The sequence below is a fragment of the Lathyrus oleraceus genome, unplaced genomic scaffold (genome assembly GCF_024323335.1).
Source record: "Lathyrus oleraceus cultivar Zhongwan6 unplaced genomic scaffold, CAAS_Psat_ZW6_1.0 chrUn0032, whole genome shotgun sequence".
NCBI lineage: Eukaryota > Viridiplantae > Streptophyta > Magnoliopsida > Fabales > Fabaceae > Lathyrus > Lathyrus oleraceus.
In genome coordinates, this window is record NW_026112423.1 from 52,891 (window position 1) to 73,202 (window position 20,312).

The following is a 20,312-nucleotide window of genomic DNA, read 5'->3' on the forward strand; positions in this document are numbered from 1 at the left end:
ACAACCAATGGCATGAGATGAATCAAATCACAAGCCCCAAACAGAACCATATGAACCCCTAAACACCAATCACCATGGCCAAAGATCCACCATACTCCAAATATCATTCAAATGCTTCAAAAAGCTTCAAAAATATGCACAAAATGAGCTTCCAACTTAGAAAATTCATACCAAATCAGAAATGCATGCAATGACTTTGAGATTTTTTGTATAAGTTCCTCATTTCATGAATGTTCAACATGCAAAAAATCAAATCTAGAATGATGTCAATGCTATGTGAACAAAAATGCACCAATTCAATGTCAAAAATGTGACACAAATTGTCACACTTTTCTCTATGTGTCAAAAATGATGATAACATGTGAGAAAAAATCCAAACCAGTGACCAAAAATTCATATTATGTATTAATGTCATGTATGCAAAAAATTGGATCAAATGGCTCAAAAATGAGGATTTCACAAGGCATTGAATGTAATAGGTCAAATTGGCATAACATCAATCCAAAAATTCACAAATAAAAATCCAGCCATCAACAATTCATGAAATCAGCACCATAAAAAAGTAGACATCAATACAAAACCATGAAAAAAATTGGGACTCATTTGGATCATTTTTGCATTTTTTATGAATTAAACAAAACAAGCAAAATAATTGAAATAACAAATAGAAATGGAGGGAAACGAAAATATTTGAATAAAGTTGGAAAAAACATCAGCCACAGGATATGGCACGCGCTCAAATCAACGGCTCTCATTCAAAATAATGAAATGTTGCATTTCATTAATTGAGTAAGCATACACAATCAGCATTTCAACGTATGCGTGGCTTGGTCAGACAAAACCCCATCCAATCATTCTCACACGCAAGGCACACATGGCACACAGTCAGCATAAACCCTAGCATTTAACACAGACGCCGGAGCTACAACTCCGGTCGTCTTCTCCGGCGAGACGCGCGGTGGCGCCGCCACAAAAAAAATTCTAGAATTTCACAATGCATATACCATTCCACTCCTCTTCCAACGTAGATTCCAAATATGACCTTAATTCTTCCTAATTCTTCCTAGATTCTACGGATCAAAGAGAAACATTTTTTAGATCCAAACTTCCATTCAACCTAACTTCCTCAATTCTCACACATTTTTAAATCTAAGCACATCTCCATGCTCTACTCAACAAGATCTACAAGTCTATGATCAAAAAACAGCAAAAGGAGAGATCGAATTTTGAGTCACCTTGAAGTGCAGCTCTCTGAAATCGTGTTCTCTCAAGCTCTACAGCTCCATATCTTCTCCTATGATCTTCCTATGAAGCTTTAAGCAAAAATGAACGGTTGAATCCTCTTGAATCCAATTCAATTTCCAAATTCCATTGCCATGTTCATGTTCTTGGTCTGCTCGAATTCTGACTGAATTGCACCAAATGATGGATGAATCTTGCTCAGTGAAGCATGAGGATCAAGATTATGCAAGGATCTTTGAGGTTTGTGTGAGAAAAATGAAGATTCAAAGAGAGAGAATTTTTGAGAGAGTTCTTGAATTTTGATCTGAAAATGGTGGTTCTTTTCAGTTATGATTAGGGTTTCAGTATTTATACTCCATGCTAATGACAATGCTAATCATATTTTCCATCCACTAATCATGATTAATGAGATATGAAGCATCTTGCAAAATTACAAAATGAGCTCACATGCCCATAATACATGTGATCAGCTCCATGTTAAGCTTCCAATTCACTTATGGACATCCAAGGGTCATGATTTGAAGATCAATTTGCTTGCATCTCAAGCAAAAAATGAATGTTGAATATTTTCTTCAATTTGCACAAGTGTGAAATAATGAACATACAAGCCTCTCTCATGCATGGAAATGGCTCATTTTGAGATGTCTTGAACATGAGAAGCATTTTGCCAAAAGAATGAACCAATTTGGAGCATTATATCAAAAGTTAGGCCATTTTGAATTTCCATGCACACTTTGTGATCAAATGACCATAACTTCTCAACCATTCATCATATGGACATGAATTAGGACATTTTGGAAAGGGGAGACAAAAATATACAACTCTCATGTTCACCAAAAATCCATTTGAAACTTCTTTGACATTGACAAGTCAAGTTGAAAGTAGACCAAAACTTGGCAAATTTGGAAACTTTGAATTATAGGTCATTTTCCATTTTTAGTAACTTTTGCCATGACCTTTGAATCTTCAAGATGGATGTTTAGAATGATGAATAGACCCCATTTGAACATGATTGAGGTGTCTCAACTCATTTCCCCATCTCATAGCCCTCAGTTGACTGCACAGTTGACTTTTGGTCCTCAGATGACCTTGAAATGTCTTGATTAACTTGAGCCTCTACCACTTGGTGAAATTGCTTCAAAATGAAACCCTAGCTCATGTAAGCTCCTTATAATAATCATGTGATCCTTATCCCAAGAAAATACCTCATCTCTTGCACAAAGGATCTTCTTGAAGCTCTTGACCTGGTGATTGCTTAAGCTACAAACAAAAGATGTTAGTGACATATTTTTGTGCTTTTGGTTAGTGAATAAAACAAGAAAAGCAATGATATACAATTCAAGCATGCTTGGTGATCTCAAACCACTCACAAGAGATCCCTACCCAAAGGGAAAGGGAGCCAAGATGCTCAATGACCCTTGAGGCTATGCAATGCAATGTTATGATGTCATGAGGGATCTTAGGGACAAAATTGGAGTCTTACACTGATGGTTGAAGCTGCAAAGTTGAAGCTTGTGTTGTCTGGCCAAGTCTCATTGTTCATAAACAAAGTGGATGGTTTATGGAAAGGTTTTCCTTTATTGGCTTTTGTTCATATAGCATTACTTCACATGGTCCATAGTTATGTAAAATTCCCTTTGCTTGAATTCTTGAGGATGTCATGACTTTGGTTGGTTTGAAGTGGTTATGACTTGCTCTTTTTGTGTAACTTGACTGCTCTTGTAGGCATGGCATGAACATAAATATGGTTGGCCAAGGATAACTTGCAAATGAAGCACTCATGATGGAAGCAAGCAAACATGAACAATGGAGTGATGGATTAAGGTTTAGGATGGAAGACTTAGGATTTTAGGATGCAAAGAGGTTGAGTTGACTTTGGTCTAAGTTGACCAAAAGTCAATTGTTGACCAAAGTCAACAAATGGTCAAAATGTGTTTTCTTTATGATTTCTTTGTAAATGAATATTCAATGGACAATTATGGGTGAATTTAGGGTTTAATGGATTTGGGTTGACTTTGGTCAAATTTGACCAAAAAGTCAACTGTTGACCAAAGTCAACAGTTGGTCAAAAAGCCAAATTTTGTATTTTCTTGTATGGAATCACATGTAATGGTTTAAAATGGATGAAATGGATTGGAATGGTTTTATTTTTAAATGATTGGAGATTGGTTCCACACTTGGCTTGAATGTTTGACTTTTGCAAAGAAAATAACTTGACTAATAGTGTATATGAACAAAACCATGAAATGGGACCACAAGGTTAGGGTTTTGACATAGTATCTATGAACCAATGGCATGACCAACAAGTGGCGTAAAATACAAGAAGTTTGGTTGTTCATATGACTAGGATCAAAGATATATCCACAACCATATAAAACCATTGACTTTGGACCAAGACCAATGCTCCAAGAAAGGTTAAGCCAAGCAAATTGACAAAGGGTGAAGATTGAGGGGGTCATGAATGCACAGTGAAGCCACCAAGTTCATCTGATTCACCATCTTCTGATTAGGGATTTAGAGACCAAGATGAGGCCAGGGGAAGCTCCATGAAGTCATGCCTTGAGGAATTAGGGCTTTGAAGGCCCTAGATTGTCTGGTCCCACTTTTGTTGAAATCAAACCTTCATCACCATCATTAGGATTTCACATCCCCCATGTTGTTGATATGGTTAGACCATGCCTCTAGATCTTGATACATGTGTGAACCCTGGCTTCCTGGGCCCAAGTTTCTTTTGAATTCATGAGGAATGATGCATGTGGATGAGTTATGGATGTATGCAAGTCATCTCTTGATCAAGTGATCAGATACATAAGTGAGAAAAAGGAGGGAAAATGTAGGGGTACAACAGCTGCCCCTATTTAATCTTCTTGGACCTGAATACAAGAATTGCGGCAACTTTTCGGCTCTTCAAGGTAAAAGAGGATTAAATACTTATGTGCCCGAAATTTGCCGGACTAAATGATTGGTTTTATTACCAATGTGGAGGGTATGTTTTATGCAATGCATGTGGTATGCTTATTTTTTATGATGCATGCTTTTATGGGGGCGAGTCTTTATTATGGTCAGGATTTCGACTCGTCATCAAGAATTAGAACATGATAGCCAAGAAGTTCCAATTGGTGTCAATGCTGCCATCACGGAACCCCCTGCTTGTTAAGGAACACTGAAAGGCTGGAGTCCTCAGGGTACCCTAGTCAATTGAATGTCACAGGCATCCAAGCAACACTATAGTTGAGTCAACAATCACCTATCAGGTTTATCAGATTTCAACGGTAATGCAGATTATTTCTCTTTAATGTATCCTTTTATTATTCCCCAGAATTTTAAGGCATTATGTGATTAAGACAAGTCAGTTATTTGCATACAAAACATAGAACAACACATTGGATGGAACAACTGAATTTTATTGATATGGAATATGTACATATGTTAAGTACAAAGGATGCAAACGCCCTTAATGAGGACGTTACAAAAATTGAAAAAATAATTGAAATGGCAATGGGAAATATTTTGTATGATTTTCTCCATTGATTACAACATTGGCCTTAATCTACCATATAATCTGAACCCCAAGGCCTTGCTTCAGCTGACGGTGACTGGATCGGTCTTTGACCCTCTGATATCTAGCTTGTAGCGTGTGGACTCAAAAATCATAGTTAATGCCTTTATCCCTAACTTTTGCCTGGATCTTTCAATTTTTTTTGTCCACCGGGATGCTACTTCTTGCCTAAGCCGCCCTTTCAGGTTTTCGGCTTAGCGAGCTTCAAATATATTCCCTAACTTTTGCATGGACAAATCATTTTTTGGTCCATCGGGATAGCCATTTTTGCCTAGATTCACCTTATGGAGATCAATCTAGCGGGCTTTTCATCATTTCTTTTTAGGCATAATATTTTTTGACTATGTCTGCGTTCACCGGCGAGGGAAAATCTTCCCCATCCATTGTTGTGAGAATTAGAGACCCACCTGAGAAGGCCTTTTTGACTATGAAAGGTCCCTCATAGTTGGGAGTCCATTTGCCTCGCGGGTCTGAGTGAATGGCAGAATATCTTTTGAGCACGAGGTCTCCAGCATGGTACGACCGAGGAAGAACCTTCTTATCAAAAGCTTGTTTGAGATGTCTTTGGTATAACTGGCCATGACAGACGGCCGTCAAACGCTTCTCTTCAATTAGATTCAGTTTTTCATATCGAGATTGAACCCATTCAGCTTCCTCAAGATCTGCTTCCATGATGACCCTGAGTGAAGGAATCTCGACTTCGATTGGTAGGACAACCTACATCCCATAAACCAGAGAGTACGGAGTTGCCCCAGTGGATGTGCGGACTGAAGTTCTGTAACCATGCAAGGCGAACGGTAACATCTCGTGCCAGTCCTTGTATGTCTTGACCATCTTCTGGACGATCCTCTTGATATTCTTGTTAGCTACTTCTACGGCACCATTCATCTTGGGCCGGTATGGTGAAAAGTTGTGGTGCTCGATCTTAAATTCTTCGCACAACTCCCTCATCATAGTGTTGTTGAGATTACTGGCGTTATCAGTGATGATCTTGCTAGGTACCCCATAGCGGCAAATTATCTCTTTCTTGATAAACCGGGTAATCACCTATCGAGTGACATTAGCATATGAAGCAGCCTCGACCCATTTCGTGAAGTAATCAATTGCGACTAGGATGAATCGATGTCCATTGGAAGCTTTGGGTTCGATCATCCCAATCATATTGATGCCCCACATAGAAAAGGGCCATGGAGAAGTTAGAACATTCAACGGAGTTGGTGGTACAAAGATCTTATCATCATATATCTGGCACTTATGGCATCTTTTCACAAAGTTGTAGCAGTCAACCTCCATTGTCGTCCAATAATAACCAGCCCAGAGAATCTTCTTAGCCATAGCAGGACCTTTCGCATGTACACCCTCGCAACCTTTGTGTATGGACCTTATGATTGTACTAGCTTCGTGTCTATCCACGCATCTGAGCAGTACAAAATCATAATTCCTCTTATACAACACATCACCGTTTAGGAAGAACTTAGAGGAGAGTCTTCTTAGAGCCTTCTTATCGGTAATGGATATACCCTCGGGATACTGTCGTTTATCCAAAAATGTCTTTATGTCATAGAACCAAGGCTTATCGTCAGGATCGGCCTCAATTGCTAGACAATGTGCGGGTTCATCTAAGTGGTCAATTTGGATGGATGGTGCCTCATTCTTCCATTTGACTTTGAACATAGATGCCAACGTAGCTAGAGCGTCTGCTAACTGATTTTCTTCCCTAGAAATATAATGAAAGGAGATCTCATCAAAATAGGGGATCAGTTTTCTGATATGCTCTTTGTAGGGTATCAACTTGCTATCTCGAGTCTCCCAGTCGCCTTTCACTTGACTGATTACCAGAGCTAAATCACCGAATACCTCGAGGATTTTGATTCTCAAGTCGATTGTCGCCTCTAAACCGTAGATACATGCTTCATATTCTTCCATATTGTTGGTGCAGTCAAAACATAATCTAGCGGTGAAGGGATGTGGAAACCAGTTGGAGAAGTGACAACAACACCTATACCATGACCTCGGGCATTGGAAGCACCGCCGAACATGAGCGTCCATCGCGATCCTGGTTCGGGGCCTTCCTTAGGACTTACCTCGAAGCCTGGCATAGTAAAATCTCTGATAAACATGATGTCTTCATCTGGAAAGTCAAACTTAAATGATTGGTAGCCTTCAACAGGAAAGTGAGCTAGATAGTCAGACAGAATACTCCCTTTTATTGCTTTCTGGGTCACGTACTGTATATCATACTCGGTTAGCAGCATTTGCCACCGGGCAATTCTACCAGTAACAACAGGCTTTTCGAATATATACTTTATCGGATCCATCTTGGATATCAATAAAGTAGTGTGGCAAATCATATATTGCCTCAGGCGTCGAGCAGCCCAAGTGAAGGCACAACAAGTCTTCTCCAAAAGTGAGTATCGGATCTCACATTCAGTGAATTTCTTGCTGAGGTAGTAGATATCATGTTCTTTCTTGCCTGTGTCGTCATGTTGACCCAAAACACAACCCATAGATTCATCCAACACTGTCAGATACATAATGAGTGGTCTACCCGGAACCAGTGGTACCAGGATTGGTGGTTCTTGCAAGTACTTTTTATTTTATCGAATTCCCCTTGGCAATCGTCATTCCACACAATCGATTGATTCTTTCTCAACAACTTGAAAATCGGTTCACAGGTAGCTGTCAGGTGAGATATGAACCTGGAGATGTAATTAAGTCGCCCAAGGAAGCCTCAGACTTCTTTTTATGTTCGGGGAGTTGGCATAACTTGGATGGCTCGAACTTTGTTGGGGTCAACCTCAATACCCTTCTGACTGACTATGAAACCCATGAGTTTACCTAATCGGACTCCAAAAGTACATTTGGCTGGATTCAGACGCAGTTTAAACTTTCTAAGTCTGACAAATAACTTCCTCAAATTAACCAAGTGATCTTCCTCAGTTCTGGATTTGGCGATCATGTCGTCCACGTAAACCTCAATCTCTTCATGAATCATGTCGTGTAGCCGGCACTGCTGAGTTTGACCGGGTTGAATTGCTTTTTCTTTGGACTCACCTTACGTGTTGCTAGGTGATAACTGATACCAAACCTGTCGTGCTTTTCTGCCACATTGACGACCTTACCCAAACCGGGAAGCGGGCCTTTCTCCAATGTCTGCTTGGCACTCTTCGTTGAGGATAGGATGGTAGCGGATGATTGATTGTTGTTGGTAGATGCAGAACTGGCATCTTCAAACTCTAGATAGTGGAGCGGAACCTCGACGATCCTCTCATCTGTTTCGACATATCTGAAGGAAGAGAGTTCACTGACCAACAAATCTTCTTCCCCATACACAATTACCAGCTTGTCATCTATCAAGTACTTCAACTTCTGATGCAAAGTAGAAGTGACTTCCCCAGCGGCATGAATCCACGGTTGGTCCAACAAACAATTGTAGGCTGGGTTGATGTCCATGACTTGAAAAGTAATATCGAACTGGTGTGGTCCAACACAAATCGGCAAATCGACCTCCCCAATTACCTGCCTTCGAGAACCATCGAAAGCTCTAACGATCAATGCACTGGTTCTCATCTCGGGCCCCTTAAACTATAACTGACTTAATGTAGATTTTGGCAGTACATTAAGCGAGGATCCAGTATCAACAAGGACTCGGGATAAGAGAGAGTCCGTACATGTGACCGAAATATGTAGTGCTTTGTTGTGAGCCTTTCCCTTAGGAGGTAACTCTGCTTCATTAAATCCCAGATACCTACTGGTGGTGATATTGGCAACCACATCATCAAATTGATCGACCGTGATATCTTGCATCACATGAGCGGCATTTAGAACTTTCAGCAATGCTTTGCGGTAATCCTCGGAACTCAACAATAAAGACAAAATTGATATTTTGGAAGGCGTCTGATTCAATTGTTCAACAATCTTGAAGTCACTCTTTCTGATCAGTTTGAGGAATTCCTGACTTTCCTCAAAGGTGATACTCTTCTTGTGATCATCAGACTATTCTTTTTTAACCATCAGCCTTTTACCTTTGGAGACTTCGGCCTCTGCAGCTTTATCATTATCAATAACTCTCGTCATTACTGGAGCAGTCATCACGGTCGGAGTGGCGGGTACAGTTGCCCCTGCCTGCGGAGTCGGCGTAGGAGTTGCCTTCTCTTTAGGTGAGACAATTGTGGGTGCTGGAGACACCCTAGGAGTGTATTTAGGAGCGAATACACGGCCACTTCGATTCATGCCTCCCGCTCCAGCGATGTTGACAATCTTTGTATCAGGAATGTGGATTTCTTTCCCTCCCAAATACGCCGTGGTCTCATAATTCCAAGGCACTGCCTTGGTGTTCTGATACGGAAATGGAGTTGGGACACGGAAATGGATCGGTTGAATCCTTTTGGGAGGAGCTTCAACCTTCTTCTTCCTGTATACAATAGTTATTGGTTCAACTACTGCCACCTCTGTTGCTGCTTGAGCTTTAGAGAACTGTATTAAACCTTGGTCCATTAGTGTCTGCACGCACCCTTTCAACTGCTCACAACTATCGGGATCATACTTGCATACTGTATAATCTTCATGCACCTCTTCCAAAAACCCAAATTGTTCAAGCTTTTGTAACACAACAGACATCGGAGTCTTCACCTCTTCAACTTTCAGTACGACTTCGGCCTTTACCTCCTCAATTACGGCGTTGACTGATGTGCCACTATGATTCGGCAAAGGATTGGTCTTTACATTCGGTTTTTCTTCGGAGAAGGTCAGGATGTTCTGGTTGATCAAATCTTGAATCTTGCACTTAAGTGCCCAACAATTTTCTTTGGAGTGCCCTATGAATCCGGCATGATACGCGCACGAAGCATTAGGATCATGGTTGTTGCGGAATGGAGGAGTGGCCACGGGCAATTCCTTTGGTATGATTTCCCCCACATGAACCAGATAGGGGACTAATTCGGAGTACGGCACCGGGATTTTGTCAAACTGGGGGCGGTTCCCAAAATTATTCCCTCGGTTCTGTGCTCGATTATATTATTGTTTTGGATTTCTCTGATTGGATGTTGATGGTCGATTGTCTCTCTGCGGTTGATACTGGAAAGGCGACTGTTGGTATTGAGCTACGACAATGTACTGGTATGGATAATACGGCATAGGGGCTGTCGGAACTCGACGTCGGGGGAAAGCCTTCGCCATCACAGCGTTTGCTTCCCCCTCCTTCTTCTTCGCGAAGCCCCCATGCGATCTCTTGTTGACGGACTGCGGCGCGGTCGTGTCTGTTATTTTCCCTGACTTCAGCCCATTCTCAACACGTTCCCCAATTGTGACCATATCGGCGAAGTTTGTTGATGAACTACCAATCATTTTCTCAAAGTACAGCCCATGCAACGTGCCCATGAAGATGTTAACCAACTCATTATCAGATAGTGTTGGTCGAACCTTAGACGCCATTTCGCGCCACCGTTGAGCATACTCTTTGAAGGTCTCATTAGACCTTTGTGACTGGTTCTGTAGTTGAAGCCTTGTCGGAGCCATGTCAAGGTTGTATTTGTATTGTTTCTAAAATTCCTCGGAGAGGTCTCTCCATGATCGGATCTTTAAGCGCTCCAAACTCATATACCAATCCAAGGAAGCCCCATTCAGGTTGTCTTGGAAGCAATGAATCAGGAGATTGTCGTTATCAATATGTGAAGCCATCTTCCTGCAGTACATAGTAAGGTGACTGCGGGGATAGCTAAGACCTTTATACTTGGGGAGATTAGGCACTTTGAACTTCTGAGGCAAGACCACGTTCGAGACCAAGCAGAGGTCTCGAGCGTCTATCCCAAAATAAGAGAAGCCACCAATGGCCCTTATTCTATCGTCCAGGAGTTGGTAGTCCGCCGGTTTGGTCGGATCAACAACAGGAAAAGCGATTTGACTGGCGGGTAAAGAGGCTTCAGGAGCGACTGGCGCTGGCATGCTCGGGTTGAACCATATTGGCGGGTAAGAGAAGCCTGGTGGCACAGTCTGAGCAACAGCGGGAGGTTGAAAGTACTGCATCCCAGGTTGAGCATTGGGAGCCTGGGGTGCCCCTGCCTGCATATACTAGTGTCGCTACGCGAAAAATACAGAGTCGCCATCGGTTTTTATTTATTCCAAAGGAAAGGGAAAATATCGAGAAAACCCCAAAGAGTGGTCGTCGTAACCACGAACAGGTTCGGAAGTCGGTTATGCAAGGGGAAGGTATTAGCACCCCTCACATCCATGGTACTCCATGGGAACCATCTAGGATGTTTGCGCTTACGTGTGTATTGTTTATCGAATGCTTGCTTGCCAAAGGATTGCGGAGTGGAGGTAGGTTTTAAATTAGTGTGCTCGCCAAGGATTGGGATCCTCGTGCCTACGTATGCCCACTTGTTGAAGTGAGAAATCAGAGCTTTCGTAGTTCGTGGTTTTGAAATTGTTTGGTTTGTTTGGTTGATTTTATTTACCTTGAAGAAGGGTTTTCGATGGTGTCGCCCTAAGGCTCAAACAAAAGGTTTGAATGTGTTGGATTGTTTTTAAGTTTTGAGAAAGTATTATTGATTTCGGATTGCACTAAAGACTATGGATAAAGGTGAATACCTCAAACGGTCAAGCCAAACGTCTTGTGTTCGAAGCATTCAGAATGAGTGTAGGAAAGCTCCAGTCTCATCCCTTCTTTATCGCTTAAGGCTCGTGACGTACGATCCTAATCGCCATTTATTGTGTTTTTGAGTTTGACTTAGAAAAGGGCCGCTTGACGTTGGATCAAGGGTTTGTTTATTTGTTTTGATTTGAAAAGACCGCTTGACGTTGGATCAAGGGTTTGATTATTGGTTGCGAAATGGTGTGCGTTCCTAATGCCTAAGGAGTAGCTAACAAGCAATAAAAGAAAGCAAGTAAATGCGTACATCGGAAATGGGAGGGGCGTACATGTAAAGTACAAGGGAGTGCGGAAATAAAAGGTCTCATTGTCAGGTAGCCCAAGAGAAAGCCATGTGTGTGCAATTGTGTTCTAAATGGGAAAGCAAGTAAAAGATTACAATTGATATTACAAATTCTTCTTGATTCTTGCATGCTTCTTCCATGTTAGATCACATTTGTCCAAAGCCTCTTTTGCAAAGGGTCCTAATGAGTCTCTAAGTCCATTGTCCAAAGTTCTCTTCATGCTTGGGAGATTGTTATCTTTTTCATTTTTTAGGTCTTAACCATTTTTAGATTCATTTTAGAATGGAGTGAATATGATGGAATAACATAAAGCAAAATAAAAGAAAATAAAGTAAATGACGAAAATTAGATGTTACGAGTTAGATGCGGAATTATAAAATGCGGAAATTAAAGGAGTTAGAAGCGGAATTGTAAAGAGTTAGAAGTTAGAAACGCGAAAATTAAATGTTAGAGTTAAAAAATTAAAGAATTAGAAGTTAGGTGGTAAATGTTAGATGTTAGATCAAAAATTAATTTCTAAATGATTATCAATAATTAATCCCAAAACATTTAACAAAATTAAGTTCTAAAACAAATACCAAATCAATTCCAAAATTGAATCATCAAAGCAATTAAAAAAAACAAATTCTAAAACAATTACCAAGTCAATTCTAGAAAATCAATTCTAATTAAATTCTAAACAAAATTAACTCCTAAATTCAATTCTAAACACAATTAATCCTAATTATTTTTAATAACCAATACCTAATCATCCTAATATCTAAAATAAACTATGCTAATGGACTGAACAACCAAAACATGTGGAGTGGATGAAGAGATATGCGTAACGGGCCTGAAGATGGCAGGGAAGGCCCATTCGCGGGGGGTTGGATCAGTGGACAAGGGAGGTGAAAGACCAAATACATTAGGGGCTTGATCCAAGCCTCTACGAGGCATCTACCATACGCAGGTAGCAAAAAAAAAAATGAAAACGCAAACAGAAAAGCGCTTACCAAACGCGCTTATTCACAAAGCTTATTCACAAGCAGAAATGCAATTGGTTCTATAATGGAGATTATACCAGAATTTCACAAAGGATTACGCAATGGTGACAACTTCTACTATCCAATACATCCTTATGGCAAATAAATCGAAGCGTAAGCATACGGATTAAGAGCTACCTGTCGAAGACGACGACGGAGGTGGCAACGATGATGACGAACACGCACAACTTCTGAGCGCCTCTCTGCCTCTTCTCACAGTGTTGGAGCAAGCTGGAAGCGTGTGAGTGATAACGATCTGCGAGCTTCGAAGCTTCCGGCGGTGGAGGTGGCTTAGCTCTTCCGTGTAGAGCTTCGAGTGATGAAGCTCTCACAACAATGGAAAAAAGAGCGTGTACTGAAGGTGGGAATTGAGTGCAAAATGCTTTTGGAATGAGGGAAAAAAAGTCTGAACCCCAATGATTGGCAATGATTGCCTCTTATATAAGCTTGATCCAAGGGCAAATTGGAGAATTAAGTCGGAATGGTTCAATCTGAATCATCCAGCTGGCATTTAAGTGAATGAGAAGGTGAGTTTTTACATCATGAATTAAGTCACGTGGGATTTAGAAAATTGAATGGCACGCTTCACTCCTTGACTTATTCACTGAAGTCCCCACTGCGGATATTTGCATTGAACCAAATTGGTTTGGATACCTTAACTTCCTGAACTGCTTATTGTTTTGAAACTCATTGATTTGAATTGAACTGCTTTTTTTTGGATTGTAGGTCTGTGTTGGTATGCTCAGATAACTTGCCCTGTTTCTGCAGGTTTTCTTGGCTTTGGTTCTGCAACAGGGTAATTACCATGATTATGACTCAAATTCCATTTCTTGCCTTGCATTGCCAACTGTTATGGATTTTGCTGGTGTAGCCATTAGAATCACCTTGGTCCACTTTTGCAGGTATCTCTGAAGTTGCAGTGGGGTGCCATTTGTTTCGCTTGCTACCACATGATTTCTAACCTCGTTATGCATTATGGATGTTGAATGGTGTTATGGATATGCAAGCTTGGTTTCTTATAGCATGGCATTGCAGCAGGTATTTCTGATTGGTGGATTAATGATGCAACTGATGTGATACACACATGCTTTTCCTGTAAGTTGAAGGAAGCAAAAATGGTTCCCCTATGATATGAACTTTTTCCAGAATGAAAACAACCTAATTAATGCTGAATTTAGCAGACTCAAATTGATGCATTTGATGAGTATTCTGAAATCCATCAGCACTGTCTATAGCCTCCTTCAAGTTATAAATAACAAGGTGAACTTGTCTCTGCAATATTTCTTCTGCCAAAAGCTGAAATCTTGGGGCCAAATCAGCAAACACGGCATGCTCCTTCTTCGAACTAGGAAAATCTGCCCGATACTCAAATGCAAATCCAAGTATTTCTTGAGAAAGATAAAGGCAGTCATTATGCATCAGAACAGCAACTTGATTGAAGCTACCAAGCTGCCTCTCTAGCTTGACAGGGACTACCACTTCATAAAGAAGTATAGCATCTCTATCGGCATTATAAAATTCCAAAGCAACTCTTGTAGATGATAGGCAGACATCCTGCAGTGTCTGATGAATTAGTTCCATCAATTGTTTGGCTGCTTTGGATACCAAACATTTCTCTGATGAGAAAAGCAAATCAACCACATGGCTGGATGAAAGATCAGAAGTTTCATCATTCTTCCAAATAGAACCATCCCTTGTATACTCTTGAGGAATGGAAAAGTCACATTCAAGGAGCAGATTTCTAGCTTTTGCCAAGATTTTTGTCTTTTTCTTAAAGGCAAAGTGAACCTCAACATTTTCAACAAAACTGCTTAGCCTGTTATCCTTGTCATCTGATGAAATGAACATAAGCTCTTTTAAAGTTGTTTCAAAGTCAGATGTACATTTGATAATCTTCTGAAAGTCAGGTAGTTTTGAAGCATCAGTTGGTGAATTGGCTTGGTGTTTATGGATGTGAAGTCAAGCACAGGTCTGCAGCAGGTAAAAATTTCTATCATTCTGCAACTGACTGCAGCCTTAGGTTTATAATCAATGCACACAGCATATGACAGTATGGATTTATGATTTGATTGGTGTTCATGCCTTGGCTTGTAGGCTGGCTAATGTAGCAGGTGGATCACTGGCTTATGGAATGGTTTTGACAGTTTTGCTTGAACTGGTGTGAACATGGTTGGTTGTTGTACAAGGCTGAGCTGCTTGTGATGATAGCTGCAACAGGTATATCTGACTGAATTGTTGCTGTTACTAACTGCTGAGTCTGCTTTGTTGAAGTGACCAAATGGCTAATTGCAGGTTTTGCATTGCCTTGCTGCTGCAGCTTGAAACGAGTATGGTTTAGGTTTGCTCTCTAGTACCCCAAACAGGTCCTGCTTTATTGCAGGTGAAGCCTTGTTTCACTTGGTCTATGTGTGTTTTGGACAGGGTTTGGTAAATGTTCTGCAGGCTCTGCTGCAAGTTTCTATTCATACTTGGTGGTTCCCTTAATGATGCTCTGAACTGCAGGGCCACAACCAGGCATGTGCCAAATAAATCACACGGTATACAAACTGCTCAATTCCCTTCCTGGTTTAGATCTTGATGCAGCATTATGGTGCACCACTGGTTTTGCAGGCTTGGCCTATCATGTTCAAACCAGAGTTTAGCCAAGGTAGCCACTTTAACTTGAGTTATACACATTGTAATACTGTTATGCCTTTGGCTTTGTATGCTAGGTTTATGAAATATTATGACTGGATTTATGTGTCAATGGAATGCACTGTTTGTCTTTAGCAGGAAGCTTTGTCCATTGCAGCATATGGCTTGGTTCATGATCAGATGGGTTAGCAGCAAAGTGTTGCAAAATTCTATAATTTCCATAACAGGTTGGATGTGAGTCTGTAAGTGAGATACCACTATTGTTTGGTTGCAGTTCTACACCTAGATTCCTTATATCATGACCATGGTTCTGTTCTGATTTTGACCTGTGGTTCAATGTTTTTGCTAGGTGTTGTGACAACTTGGTCAGCAAGGTGGCAAAGCACCTCAAACCTCTACATTGCTTGATAACTGTGGATGTCAAGCCCTGTATGCAGCTGCTGAATGGCTTTGGTCTCCCTTGTAGGCCATGAATGCATATGGTAATGGTGATTAGTTGAACAAAGCAGCACGATGGCCAAAACTGAGTTTTATGACCACTCACAACACATGGCAAACCCAAAAACAACAGTCAAAGATTAAAGATTGAGAATGGAATCAGAATTGGGATTGGGGATATAGGGTTTTAGGAATTTGGGGTTGACTTTGGTCAAAGTTGACCAAAAAGTCAACGGTTGACCAAAAAGTCAAATGTTGACCAAAAAGTCAACTGTTGACCAACACCTCTTTCTTTGTATTTTTTCATGTAATGAACCTTTTATGATCATGTAATGAATGGCATTTCTTCATTTGAATGAACTTGGATTGGTATTTGAACTGAATGGCTCTTGAAATGAATTTGAAGTTATCTTATATGAATGAATGGATCTTGAACATGTACTGACATAGAGTGAAATGGATAGTATAATGACGTTGACTGAACTAATCATGAGTGACACTCCCAGGATAATCATGAAACAAAGGACTTAGAAAGGATCAAGATATGCTGAACTACAACCTACATAAACCAAACACTAGAATCAATGATCATGAGCATGGTGAACAGAAACACAACCAAGAACTCCACATGAATGAACCAGGAACAAGAAGTTGTTGAATGCAAATTTAACCAAGCAAGGAGATCAAGCATCATGAATGATGATGTGCCAGCTGAAACTAGGGTTAGGAGGTCACCTAATAGGAGTTTGACCTGATTAGGGTTTATGGAACCATGACCAAGTGAGGACCCCTAAATCAGGGTTTTGATCCCTCAAGAAACCACCATTGACACCAGATATAAGCATAGGACCCAAGCATCTCCGTGCTAGGGTTTGGTTGCCCCCCCCCCCCCCAACCCCAAGTTTGCTGAGAAATCCTAGCTTCCACTAGGTGTAAGCATAAAGCTCTGAATTTAAGTCACTGCCATCTTGTGTTGAACCTTACTTATGTAGATGAAATGTATGCTCATGATGATATGCAAATATTTAGGTTAGTGATATATATGATCATGGTGAAGGGTAGGGTAAATTTTGGGGTATGACAACTGGGATGCAGGGTTCATCATCATGGGCACAGATCCTTCCCCTGGGTAGCCAAAAGGGACGGGAATCTGACCGGTGCTCGCAACTTGAGCAGTCTAGCTAGGCAGTTGGAAGTGGAGGTGCGGGCCTCAATAGTCTTCATCGTCCTTAGGGAGGTCATCAGGGACCTGACCCTGGTTGTCCTCCGGGTCAGCAGTAATGACAGGGGTATTGTGGAGAGCAGGGAGAACCCAAGGGAAACCAGAGTTTCCAGCAGCAGTGGTAAGAGCCGAGTGAGGGAAGAAAGCTCCCCCACTAGTGAGGCTAGCAGCAAGGTGGTGAGGCATTCCCCACGGGTAGGCAGCAGCAAGCCTAGCAGGATCCGTGGGGACCACCTGGAGGTTCCCAGAGTTGGGCACCACAGTTTCCGTCGGAGGATCGACGGTAGTGCCAGAAGCAGTATCAGCAATGGTCACCCCAGCAGCACGGGTGACGTTGGCAGCAGCAGAGGTAGGGTTCCTCTGAGATTGGAGGAGCTCCAAGATGGTCTCCATGTTGCCCCTGAAGACATTCATCTCAACTTGCACCTGGGCAAGGGATTCACGAACATCAGCTTTGTCGGCTTCATATTCGGCCATGATCTTAGCTTTGCTGGAACGTGTGTAGTACGAATGACGAGTCGTCGTTGTTGCTGCAGCAAAACGGCGAGTGTAAGCATTTTGTTTTCTGGCAGTTTTTGGCAAGTATATGCAGTGATGCATGTATGCATGCAAAAGATTTGATGTGTGCATTTAATATTACTATTATTATTTTGTGAAGACAAAAAAATTCCAAGGAATCCGCGAGTCTATTTACACAAGCAATTATGAAGCGAATAAAGAGAGATAGTTTATGACGCCAATAATCGAGAAACTCTTTTTATTCCATATCAGTAAAATAGAATACAAATACATCAAGAAAATGCCCATCGGCTACAAGAAGATCACATTAGTCCAATCAGACCTCAATCTACTAGAATACAAGTGACTAGAAATAATTAGACAACAACTCCTCGTAGTAAGCATGTGATTTGGGAGACAAGCAGGCGATCCATTTTCCCAACATCACACTTCCTTCGGATGGGGAATTGTTCACAACTATCTTCCCTCGGCCGGAGGGGTTTTCAGGACGCTCATTCAACTGTATGTTGCTGTTGTTTGGGTTCCCATGTGACTGCTCCTTCAACTTTTGGATCTCTTCTAGCTTCTGATTCAACTCGTACTGGTTCTGGCGAAGGGTGACTTCTAGTTGTTTGTTGCAGCTTCTTTCATCCTTTAATTCCTTCTTACAAGCTTCTAGAAGGCTTTGAAGTTTCTTCATTTGCTCCATGTGTTCTAGTTCTGCTTTACCAGCTCGGTATTGGGCTTCGGCTAACTGCTTATTTTTGGTCATCAGACTGGCATAAGTCCCTTTGAGGGTGTCACCCACTTTGAGTCTTTTAAAAACCTCGGTCTGTACCTCATCATCAGCTTGGTGAACTCGGTCCCTCTTCTGATTCAGATTGAATTTCAGGATCTCTTTCTCCAATGAGATTTTAGCAAGTTTGGATTTGAGATCGACATTCTCTTTCTCTAGAGTCTTGATAACCTTCTTCAATTCATCCATCTCAGAATTAGGCTGGTTCTCTAGCTCAGAAGATTGGAGGTCCATGGATGGTTCCGGCGGGAACGGCAATAAGACCTCACTGACTCTGCTCTTGACCCAACTGGTGTAGGCTTCCTTGGCGATACAATTCTTCTTACCCATCTCTGCTCTTCCTTGAGGATAAATCAACCCCCAAGCCTTGACAATCTTCTTGACCAACTCTGGCTCTTCGACTCCTTCATACAAAACAAAACCTTCTACACTTTCGAGATCAGGTTTGTCCACCATAGGATATCCAAGTTGTCGTAATGCTAACCTCGGGTTGTAGTTGATTCCTCCTTTCGTACCAAGAAGAGGCACATTAGGAAAATCCCCACAACTGAGGATGAGCTTGACACCATCATATACTCGAGAATACCAAGGAATGTCTCCGGCTTTTAAGGACATGATCCTCTGGGACCACTTCAGATTATCTTTGTTCTCAACGAAGGGACCTTCACTGGGTAGATGCGAAATAAACCATCTATACAGTAAAGGGGTGCAACAAACGATAGTCCCTTTCTTCTTCTGGGTCCTTACGTGAATGGAATAGTAAGTATCAGCAAGGAGAGTGGGAATCAGGTTCTGAGTCAAGAAGATGTGAATAGCAGCCAAGTCTACGAACTCCTCTATATTCAGAAACAGCACAATCCTATAGATGAGTAAAGCTAGATGGACGTTAAAGGCCGTCCAGCTTCCAGCCTCAGCGAAAGTGATAGCTTTGTCCACGAGAAACTTAGAGGTGAAGCCATGGATTCCACCTTTTGGTTTCAGGTTTAATTCTATCTCCTTCTTTCCTATATGCAGAGCTTCAGCAAGTTCTCGATATTCAGGAAGCTCCTTAGTGCGGATGTAGGGCACTTGGTTCTTTATCCTGATACCCAAAATATGAGAATACTCTTCCAATGTCGGCGCTAGCTGATATTCTTGGAAAGTGAAGCACCTTAGTGGTGGATTGTAGAACTGCACCAAGGTGTGCACATCGGTGATGTTGACCTCGGTGTTCAGAATACTCAGCAGGTTACCATACGTTTCCTTGAAGGCGTCTTTGTGAGTCAGGTCTAAACGTGCTCCAAGCCCTCTCAATACAGCCAATGGAGGTTCCACAAACTTGTAATTATGGATGCTCTTCCTCTCGGGATTCATACTTCACTTCAATTGCTGGATGGATAGACTAGATTCTTGGATTCCTGGAAAATATGCATATGCAAAAATTTGTCATGATGAATGATAATGCAATGATGATATGATAATAAGTCATATAGGGTCGGAACCCAGGCAAGTTCTGGACAATCTGTAAGTGCCACATGTTGCAAGTTCAGAAGTTCGATGTACATGAGTATCAAGGTAGGTAGAGTCTATGGTTTCCTGCAATGAAAACCCATATCCCCCTCACAAGTGTGGACTATGCTCCAAGGTGGTCCCTAGAAAGTCTCCCAGAGTCATCGACTCGAAATGAAAATACCCTGCCGTAGTGAATACTCACAGGACATAAGTACTTCCAAGTGAATCTAGTCTGGGTGTGGTTCTCGTGACCCCCAACATGCGAAACGCAGGAGTACACGACTATCCACGAGTCTAACCTATGTGTATACTAAGCTCGGGTATAGAGCTTTCCTCTCATGTAATCTAACCTATCCCAACAACAGTGTAACAGATATATCTATAATATAAAGCGAATGCGATAAATAAAGGCGAGTAAAGTTATAAGGTAAACACCTAAACTAGCGAGGGAACAACCTAAACTAGGCTCGACTCCTT

At 41.5% G+C, this 20,312-nt stretch overlaps 3 protein-coding genes across 3 annotated transcripts; all 3 read right to left on the bottom strand.

Moving 5' to 3' along the window:
* Positions 1-8,386: 8,386 nt before the first annotated feature.
* LOC127112069 (uncharacterized) lies at positions 8,387-10,234 on the bottom strand. The gene is made up of 3 exons (XM_051046259.1): positions 9,983-10,234; positions 8,813-9,802; positions 8,387-8,698 (listed from the first exon to the last, which is right to left on the bottom strand). The coding sequence occupies exons 1-3, from the start codon at positions 10,232-10,234 to the stop codon at positions 8,387-8,389; spliced, it is 1,554 nt and encodes a 517-aa protein (XP_050902216.1).
* Positions 10,235-13,841: 3,607 nt separating this feature from the next.
* On the bottom strand, positions 13,842-14,679 carry LOC127112067 (centromere/kinetochore protein zw10 homolog). The gene has a single exon (XM_051046258.1). The coding sequence runs from the start codon at positions 14,602-14,604 to the stop codon at positions 13,915-13,917; it is 690 nt and encodes a 229-aa protein (XP_050902215.1). The 5' UTR covers positions 14,605-14,679; the 3' UTR covers positions 13,842-13,914.
* A 3,236-nt stretch (positions 14,680-17,915) lies between these two features.
* LOC127112070 (uncharacterized) lies at positions 17,916-19,697 on the bottom strand. The gene is made up of 2 exons (XM_051046260.1): positions 18,860-19,697; positions 17,916-18,748 (listed from the first exon to the last, which is right to left on the bottom strand). Exons 1-2 carry the CDS (start codon positions 19,695-19,697, stop codon positions 17,916-17,918), a joined length of 1,671 nt encoding a protein of 556 aa, XP_050902217.1.
* Between the last annotated feature and the right edge of the window lie 615 nt (positions 19,698-20,312).